At 36.6% G+C, this 10,573-nt stretch overlaps 1 protein-coding gene across 2 annotated transcripts in view; it reads right to left on the bottom strand.

Moving 5' to 3' along the window:
• Positions 1–7,147: 7,147 nt before the first annotated feature.
• Positions 7,148–10,573, bottom strand: part of FAR1 (fatty acyl-CoA reductase 1) — a 66,724-nt gene continuing 63,298 nt past the window's right edge. For both annotated transcript variants that reach the window (XM_034644638.1, XM_034644637.1), the window contains one exon: positions 7,148–10,064. In XM_034644638.1, coding sequence (XP_034500529.1) covers positions 9,902–10,064 — 163 coding nt within the window. In that variant the 3' untranslated portion in view covers positions 7,148–9,901. The remainder of the gene's footprint in view (positions 10,065–10,573) is intronic.

Raw genomic sequence — 10,573 nt, 5'->3', positions numbered from 1 at the left:
CTGAAATTTGCATATGGACCCCACTGGGTTTTTGGCCAAATACTAATCTGTAGATGCACATAGCAAGATACCACATGTCTGTCAGAAAAGTTATCTATCGGGGTCTGTGTAAGCTAAATGGAGATTCTGAAGGTTGTACAATCCACGGTATTTGTGTTCTGACTAGCCAGAATAAAATGGCACCCAGGCACTGAGTGAGGAGCTCAGAAGGGCTGTACATAGGAGTAGGTCTCCACCAGCAGACCTACACTACCAGAGATGTTCATGTTTCCAGGCAAAACCAAAAATACCCACAGACTCAGAGGACATGGCATTGGAATTAACAGCCAAGGACTTCAAAAGAGCTATTATAAGTATATGGAAGATTTAAAGGAAATGATGGATGTAAGAAATCTTAGTAGAGAAATGAAAACTATAAAAAAAGAACTAAATGCTAATTCGAAAACTAAAAGTTATACTATCTGGATGAAATTTTACTAGATGGGTTTACTAGATGGGTTTAACTAGAATTCTTTTTCCAGGAAAAATATCCTTTAAAACAAAGATGAACTAAAGACATTTCCAGATAAAAAAAAAAAAGCTGAAGGACTCTCCACCAGCAGACCTACACTACCAGAAATGTTCATGTTTTCAGGCCAAATGGAAAGGGTAAGTTGGAAATATGGATCTACATGAAGGAAGAAAGAACTCCAGAAATGTTCAATACATTTTGTTTTCTTAAGTTCATTCACAAGAAACACAGTTGACTATTTGAAACAAAAATATTAACAATGTACTGCAGTTTGTAACATTTAGAAAAGTTAAAAAAAAAAGTTTGACAAAGGCAGGAAGAATGGGAGAGGTAAATGGAAATACCCTTGTAGGGTTCTCATGTTAAGTGGTGTAACAATAATTTAAAGTAGACTGATGAGCAGAAATACTAGAAAGCTGAATTCAGTAGTGTATACAAACAAAAGATAATAAATATACAACTAAATTGGGTTTAATCCTAGAAAAGTGAGGCTGTTTTATCATTTAAAGTAGAATAATGTTGGCGCGCCTGGGTGGCTCAGTCAGTTAAACGTCTGCCTTCAGCTCAGGTCATGATCCCAGGATCCTGGGTTCACGCCCCGCATTGAGCAGGGAGCCTTCTTCTCCCTCTCCCTCTGCCTGCCGCTCCCCCTACTTGTGCTCTGTCAAATAAATAAATAAAATCTTTAAAAAAAGAGAAGTGGAATAATGCACTTTATTAATGCTAATAAGAAAAATAATCATAATGCTTTCCTATTCTAGAATTGTGCTTTTCCATACAGACAAGCTAACTGTGAAACGCTTTTAACACCAAGTCACTTAGAGACACAGAAGTTTGGCAAAAGATGGCAGATACACTGCACACATGCCATGCTTGCTTTCTGCACCAATGACAGACATCACTAAATGTTCGTGCAAGGCATTCTCTTCTGCTTAGCATCTCGAGTTTCAAAATTTTTTCTACACAGATATCAGTTATTAACCGATTAGCAGTAATAGCTAAGATAAAACCTGTTTGTGATCCCTGGTTTGGACCAGGGGAATGAGAATGTAGAATGGAGTTTTATCAGAACTACTGATCACTTCAGAACAAAAGGAGACTGATCTTACCATTATAAATAATATCAGCAATGATGATGGTGACAAACCAACGGTAGCAAAAAATTAGAAAAATTAGCTGCAATCTGGGTTTTTGGATATTTGCAGTTGAAAGCATTCCTGATCCAGACTTGATGCCTAAACTGAAGCATGAAATACGGTGGGAACAGATAAAATTTTGCAGGTATAAGGATATATCATGATCAAGACAAGAGAAAGATTAGAATTTTGGTAGAAAGGCAAGTGGTTTGGACAGGAGGGATAGGAAGAATGTGAGAGATGTGGAGTTGTCCAGATCATAACGAGGTGTTGAAATTGTGCTATGAGTATGGACTTGATCCTGGGGGCAGTGTACAAAAGGGGAGTCACTTAAGGTTTTATATATAGGGGTGAACATGAACAGATTTGTGATTTAGGAAAATCATTCAGCTGCTGGAAAAGTGTGCTTTGGAGAGGAACCAGACTGGAGGCACTGAAATCAGTTGCAAAGAGCAGCTGCAGAACAGAGGAGTGTGGGTCTGCAGGGGCAAAAGAACACCACACACAGGAACCTTCTCTTGGGGCAAAGGTGGGGGTAGGGGGAGACTCCAGAGTGAGGACTATAAGAATTAGAAACTTAACTCATTCTAGCCAAGGGAAAAAGGTAAAAGGTAACCAGGTTTATTTGTGTATGTACTGGCTTAAGCTTCAATGGGAAAAAAAAATTAAGCCAAAAACCCCCAAAACCAAAATCCTGACAACTAAATGTGGAAACACTGTACATTCTCCTTTGAAAATGAAAAAGGGTAAAAAAGCTGTATGGAATGCCTGGTGAAGCACAGACCCAAATCTAAAGCTAAGAACCTGTGATTTCACGATTTCCGAACACACAATACCCTGCAATTTCTAGTTGTGAGACTCTTCCGAAGATTTTCGATCTGAGGAAGGAGGCTCAAACAGGAAGATCATAAATGCATATACGTGAGGGTGGGATGATTTCCACACGTTGTTTCACAACAGTTTAAAGTTTTTTCTAATTACAGGCCACTGATCTTCCTGAGGCTTTTCATTTTTCAGTGTGAGGACTACAGAGCTAACGCAATGTGAAATATTCTAGGAGCCACGCTATATAAATAATTAGAAAAAAGTTTTACATTTCAGGTTTTCTCTCTTAAATATGAGCAAGAAGAGGGGAACTCCCAAAATGTTCTGAGAACACCAATTAGGCCCAGGTCATATGCTCTACATCTCTCGCCCCAGAAGGAAGAAAAACCGCTTGACAACCAGCAGACTACAGGTCACTGGGGTAGAGAAAGAGGGTTAGTTGTCAAAAGGCGTGTGGCTAACAATTCTATGGAAATCGATGGTTTGGGAACTGACCATCTTTAAAGAATTCCGCCCTCAGTGAAATGACTAAGTGGGAGTTTTGTCCTTGGATGAGGAAGTTTCGAAGGACCCTCCTTCCATCCCAGTGAGCAAGAGCAATTGGTGGCAGAAGAGCCACAGCGGAGAGCAGTGCTCACTGAAAGTGATACTAACGTTGCAGGGGAAAAGGGAACTGTTTCTTATATTTCTATAAAAAGTGTTCAGAATCTGTTAAGGACAAAACAAATGTGACAGAAATATCAGAAACGGGAAAATCACAGTGTAGAATCAGAGGATGTAAGTTGGGTTGCCTTAACAGAATTCATTCTGTAATTATTCCAGTTTTATTCCTTGGACGTTTATGGTGATTTTGAGGGAGTAGTTACTGAACACTTCGTATGTATCAGACACTTTATATTCACTTTATTACTACACTCCCAGGTAGGTATTTTATAGATGTGGAAGGTGGGGCTGAGAGGCTAAATGACGCACTCATGGCCACACAGCTGGGAGGTGGCAGTCCTCATACCTCATCTCACAGCAAACTAATGCTTTTTCCACTATATGATTTTGCTTCTCTGTTTTAATGAAAAAGTTGTAACTGTACTTCCTACATTTTAGAAGTGACTGTGTCTGTGTGTTTTGTGCTCTGACCTGGCTGTATCACCTGCCTTCTTGCCCACTATGCCAGAATGCATCTTACAGGCCTGGGCCAACTTTTGAATTGTTTTCCTCTGACGTAAGAGGTGTGCTCAATGCGCTGTAAGAACTGCCCACCCTGCTCTGACGTCTTCAACCCCCCATTCCCTCAATGTATAATTTCAGTTTTGTCCTAACTCATCATGTTAAGAGCACCCTTCTACATCTCCTGTCTTGTCAGACGCACTTGACGGGCAAGCACATTGTGTAAATATCCATACTGTTCGCTTAACAGACCATCAAATTACAGAGCAAATGGACTGTTTCTTGAAGAAATGTCAGTACTCAGGTCCTGGACAGCATTTAGCATGATGTTACCCAGGGATCCTCCTTGGCACTAGGGCAGACGTATCAGCATCATCTCAAAAAGACACACACAAAAACATCTCCACTGGAGAAAAATAAGATAAAGGCAGATAACAAAAACATGCAAAACTGTGACTCTTTTGGATTTTTCAGCGGATTCCACTGCCATTTCTGTACAAATACACAGATTGTTCTGTAAATTAACACTCCCAGGTCAGCATCTTTGACACACTATCCCGTGGTTAACCGCAGAGTACAGTTCTCCCTCTTCCTGCTGAGCCGGGAGCCCAACGTGGGGCTCAACCCCAGGACCTGGAGATCACTACCTGAGCCAAAGGCAGATGCCCAACCATCTGAGCCAGCCAGGCACCCCCCTGCATAGCTAATTCTAACTATGTAAAGGCCCTCAGTTGACCTCCAACGGCCTCATCTTTTCTTCGTCATCTTATCCCCATAGCACCAAAATATTTCCTCACTGCTCCACACTTCCCAGCCTTTACAAACCTCTTCTCTATACATGGAATGCACCCTTATCCCAGCATTCTCCCAATCAAACGTACAACCACAACTTCAATGTTATGTTGATAGGAGCTCTTCCCTGAAATACTAAGCAGTGCTGTTAGCATTTCGTCCTTCTCTTTCTTTATATGTCACATTAAAATTATGTTTACTTTCCTATGTTAAGTCACAAAATCCTAAAGGGTAGGTAGTGTGTTATATTCAGGTCTGGACCACTGAGAGGCTTACAGTGTGGAGAGTGATATGAACATATAAACAGATAATTGCAATATAAAACACAGCATAAAACCATAATAAATTCTGAACGTTCTGGTGACTGCTAGGTTTCAAAACGAGAGAGCCAATAAAGACATTTAGTACAACAGCATGTCAGACAACTTCTCTGAATAGTCCAGAAACATTTGTGTTTCTACAGTGAAAGACAGTATAGTGTTATGGGCATTGTGTAGTGGGGCCTTGGAGCTAGACTACCTGAGTTCAAAGCTTGGCTCTGCCACTACCAGGATAACGTGAGTAAACCGTTACTATCGTCGTCTGCTTTAGTTACCACAGGTGATAGAGGTACCCTCCTCAAAGCACTGCAGAAAAGGCATAAATGAGTGAATATATATAAAATGTTTAGAATACTGCCTGACACATACCAAGTCCTCAACAAATGTTCACTAGTATTATTTCTATAACATGAAAGGTGTAAGGCTGGTTTTCCTTTCAAGAAACCAAGACTCAAGCTGGGAGAAATGACAAGATCCTGTGAAAGACACAACATAAAGCAGAAAATTAGGTGTTAAATGACAAAAACTTAAGCACTGATGAAATATACAATCTCCCAGGATGACTTTTTAAAATAAGACTACATGCATCTGTATGTTCAGGTTCAGATGTTTGTTTAAAAGAATAAAACCAGTACATCCCCAGATTCCGATGTAAAGTTTGATTCATTAGGGATGTACTGTATGGTGATTAACATAATATAATAAAATAAAATTTAAAAAAAAAATTAAAAAAATAAAAAAAAAATAAAAGAATAAAACCAAAAACTAGCTCTAAAACATGAAGGTCTAAGATGATCAAATATTAGCATTTTTATATGGTTCGACCTAACACTTTCTAGTTATTCCTTGGTCACAAAACACAAGGGTTCTTCACAGATTTACGCATGAGAGACAGAGAGTGAGAATGTACTAGGTTTTCTGTACAACCAGCAGAAAATAACAGAATTCTGCCTTCAAAGCATCTTTGGAGGACACCTAATTGAACTCCATGAAGCTGTAACATGAGAACGAAGTTAAACGACTAGTAGAGAATCTTAAGGTAAATATTTCAAAGAGAATAACTATGAATATTTGTATATTTTAATGAATTCAGAAAAATCTCCACTCTACTGCCTCTCTTCTTCTTGTATAAAATTATAGGCAGTGTCTGTGATCTGTGACCAAAAAAAAAAAGAAAAGAAGGAAAGAAAAGAAAAAGACAGTTACAGCCAGCCTTATTCCTCTGAGTTCAGGCCCAAAGTAAAGACACTGAACTCATACTTATCACTTTACATTTTTCTATATAAATGTATTTTAGAGCCATAAATTTGCAAAAGGAGCACATCAAACTTAATGTTACTCAAACTTTTCTTTAATAAAGAAAAATCAAAGGGATTATTTAACAATTATGCACAACTATGCTCAATTGACAAAGATGATTAGGTTAGGAATCTTAAGAGTAACAGAAATGGAAGAGCATACCACCAAAAAAAAAAAAAGATAAATTCATTCTATGACTAGAAAATGCTTTAAGATAAAAACATTAATTCAATAAGAAAATAGTTATTTCTTTTATCACAGAGACTATAAGTTTAACTGATTTCTTTCTTTTTTTTTTTTTTTTAAGATTTTACTTATTTATTTGACAGAGATAGAGACAGCCAGCGAGAGAGGGAATACAAGCAGGGGGAGGGGGAGAGGAAGAAGCAGGCTCATAGCAGAGGAGCCTGATGTGGGGCTCGATCCCATAACGCCAGATCACGCCCTGAGCCGAAGGCAGACGCTTAACCGCTGTGCCACCCAGGCGCCCCTAACTCATTTCTATATCAAGTTATGCAGCATACCTTCCAGCCTCTAGTTTCTCATGCTAAAGTTTAGAGAGTTTTTCTCAAAGTAGAGCAAATCAGTGCTAGTGGTTTCAAGTGAGGGCTTGGAGGCAGCCGGGAAAGCATTCTTGGAAGGCCATTTACACTCACCTGAACCCAGCCCAATACCTTCTTTTTTACAGTTAATATCTATTACTAGGGAGTGATTCCCTCATCCTTACTCAACAGATAGATTACTACAAATGCACCTATAAATTAAAATTCTATCATCAACGTGGAGGAGAGTAGCTGGAGCCTAAATGAGACCCTGGCAGTCTCCTGGGATTGTTTTCGGAAAACAGAAAAACTACCTCATTCCAGACAATATGTAAAAATAATACTTTAATGAAAGGTATTCACCCCGTCCATATGCTTCCCCTAAAATGCTTATAAGAAACTCAAATAACATTAGGATAGAAGAGGTAATAAGGTACCTAAAAAAAGGCAAGTAGTATACGTGACGTCTGCTTCCTATAATTCTAACCACATTATCTGACAGGTAATATTTTCAGTATAGTTTTCAGGAAAATTATTGTAAAAATACAATAAATACTATAATGGAAATATAGGGATTCATTTATTACTTTTTGGTTTACAAACAAAGGCACCCAATAATGCTTCTATTTACTTCTTATAAAAGATTATCAATTTACATTTAAAACAAAAAAGCAAAAAACCCTGAACCAGTTACTACAGACGTCTACACACAAAAAAAGGGGAGAAATAAGATTTTTTTCCTCCCTGCTTCCAAACTTTATTACCATTTTTATACCATGTTTATACCATTCTTAAGTCAAAGAGTGTATTGCCATGCCTCTTTGTTGAGTTTTAAAACATATTAATGTTGCCAAGTCATATTGCAATATAGCCACATATGATGTCACAATTGACAAATGTACAGAATCAAGAGTGAATAGTGGGGAAAAAAACAAATGTTTTACAATACAGCTTTAGCAAATGAATTAAATGAAATATTAAATTTAATTAGGTTACCGTGTTAAAAACTGAGTTTGTGTAGAAAACATAATCATACATAACTAAAAACCAGGTCTAGCAAATGACAAAAGCAAAAATTATTTCCAAAATCTTTGAGTCAAGCTTAAAGTCTAGTTGGTGGGGATTAGCAACCTATATACTCTTCATACTAATTTTAGAACTAAGTTCTAAAATGATATTAATTTATTCATTAGTTTCTTCTGACAACAGAATTCGAAACAAACACACAACATTAATGCAGTGGCCTCAGCACCCGTCCCAGCTAGCATTTCTTTACGTTGGATTACAAGAACTAATGACACAGGTCAGAAGACATACCCCCTTCTGTACTTCACATGCCTGTCAAAGTTGTACCTAATTCTTCTGCAATACGAAGACTATTCATCTGATTCTAAGTATATTCGGCAGAAGTATAAACATCATACAAATGTTAGCACGTTTTCAATATATTATGGAAATGTATTTGGAGAGATGGGTACTCAATGTATAGAGCATCTACAGGTAATTAGTGGGCCACTTTAAGTTAAAGGCATCATCATTTATTCCATTTTCAGACACTGTCATGGTCTCTCATATCTTATACAAGATATGGTCCTAGACCAGAGACTTAGTATCATTTCAAAGAATAGATATATATTTATATACATATTTCTTTTCAAATAACGTTTAAAAGTTTTACTACAGAAAATCTGGCTTCAACATGGAAGCATTTTTCCTTTTCAAGATCATGCACCTGCATGGAAGATGGTGGTTTCCTTTACATTTAGTTTTTTTCACAATAACAAAATAAACTTCTTACACATTGCATTTAAATTGGCAGAGAAAATCAAGATGTAAAGTTCTATGTAACTTTTTGTACTGTGAACTGACCTCATTAAACACATTCAAGGTATATTGTTGATGATTTAAATATAGTACAACTTGATCAGCTAAAGTGGAACATGTTATGTTGATCAACCTGTTAAATCAAATGTATGTTAAAACAGTAAGGACAGTTAACTACTATTAAGGTTGAAAGGGAATAATAATAATGTATCATTAAAATATACATTAATTTTCTTGCTATTACTTGTTTCTATAATGCATTTCTTTCTAAAGCTAAAACTACATGCAGAAAAAATAAATGGTATCTTGAAACTCATTTAACAATTTGCTACTTTATGTGGTATGTAAATAAAGTCCTTTATTTAATTTTATACACGTTATTTTATGCACTATTTTATTTTTCTTGAAGGAATTCAGCTCTCAAGGTCAAAAGTTTAGTATGTGTTTACACACGTGAGAACATTTTCGTAATGTCATGACTACCTGCAAATACATTCTTCCGTAATAAAGCACTTTCAGTTTTCATTGGAAAGACTGTATAAGCCTTTTAAAAGTCCTGTTAATAAAATGTATAAAGGGGAGAGAGCACAAATATGGTGAATCCCTCCCCACCTGCATCCCCTTTTACCAAAGTTCTCAAGAAATCCTCCAACTTCAAAACATGAACAAAATTTCACAGGACTGATTTTTATTTGGTCATAATGTGGACAAGAAAAATTTATATTTCTGTTCTTTTTGATACTAATAGTCTTACCGAATTCATTCTCATTTTCCTTCAAAAAATACATAGCATATGCTGATATGGATTCTCAAACCCATTTAGATCCAGTAGGGTCTTTACAATAATACATGGCCTTCTGATTATGGAAGCAACTGATCGTTTATACAAAAATGATGTGTATCAGACCACTAATCAGAAAGGAAAATGAGAATATGTCTTTCATGTTGGAGACCACTCAATAACTTACAGAATGACTCAAAAACAGTTTGGCTACAGTTTTAACAAAACTAAAACCCACTTCAACTGATGAGAAAAATCAAACACTGAAGACTGAAATATCTACCAACTTAGCTAAGTATTCCTGTCCAAATAAATGCTTTCCACTGCACTATATATTAGAGTTAGAAATTCACTATATGTTAAGGCATATTTTAATTAATATGTTCCAGAATTGCACAGTTATACTGGTCAGTGTTCCTATTTCCCCACTCCTACCCTCATCCCACCCCTTGTCCCCAGGGATCAAAATGTTAAGTCATGGTTTTGGTGGCTATTGTAGATTTGAGCTGGCATAACCACAGTGTGTTCACTAGATTTTTATAAGCATAAACATTAAAATGTTACATAAAATGTACCATACTTTACTCCACGCTCTGATCTAAGATGGTTTAATGTCTTGACAAAAGGTGAGATGACTTAAGTACATTTTACATTTTGTGCATTTAGACCACCATATGCATAGATGTTCTAATGCTAAATTCTTGTCTTCAGTATCTCATAGTGCTGGACGCTCTGAAGTATGACAGAAACTTGTAACACAAACTAACCACAAAGTACCAGATGTTTCTTGCCATTTGTGATCTTGCAATAAAAATGCGCCAAATCAGGATCACAAGGATAGTATTGAAACCATACCGTATGTTCCTCAACCTGGAAAGCAAATCAAGAGACGCTATCAGACAATATTTCCTAGGAAAATATTTTTGCTTTGCAGATAATTGATGCTCAGTTTTCAAATCCGTTATTGATTTGAAACCTATTTAAAAATTAATTACAAGCCCTTAAGTTAGAAACTTAGCAAAAGTCAGACTTTACCATACAGTCCATCAAACAACACATTACCTCTATTAACAATGAATAACGCAAAGGTTTTTTGTAACAGTATATTTGGGATGCAAACTTATTCATTCAACAAGTATTTCTGAACATCTTTCTTTGTGACCAGTACTAAGTATATTGTAGGTAAAACAGACATGACCCTTGTATTTCTGGAGCTTCCTATCTAATCTAGAAAGGTTTGTTCATTATATACATCATCTCTAGAAAAAATAAACATTTTTTAAACATCTTTAACATCTCTAACAACTTCCAAGTTGTCAGACAAATGAAATTCTTCAGTTACAGGTGACAGTCACATGATCAAAGGCCAATGGACAAAT

Source organism: Ailuropoda melanoleuca, chromosome 16, assembly GCF_002007445.2.
Source record: "Ailuropoda melanoleuca isolate Jingjing chromosome 16, ASM200744v2, whole genome shotgun sequence".
Taxonomy (NCBI): domain Eukaryota; kingdom Metazoa; phylum Chordata; class Mammalia; order Carnivora; family Ursidae; genus Ailuropoda; species Ailuropoda melanoleuca.
Note: the sequence above shows the minus strand (reverse complement) of the source record. Positions and strands in the feature narration are given on the sequence as shown.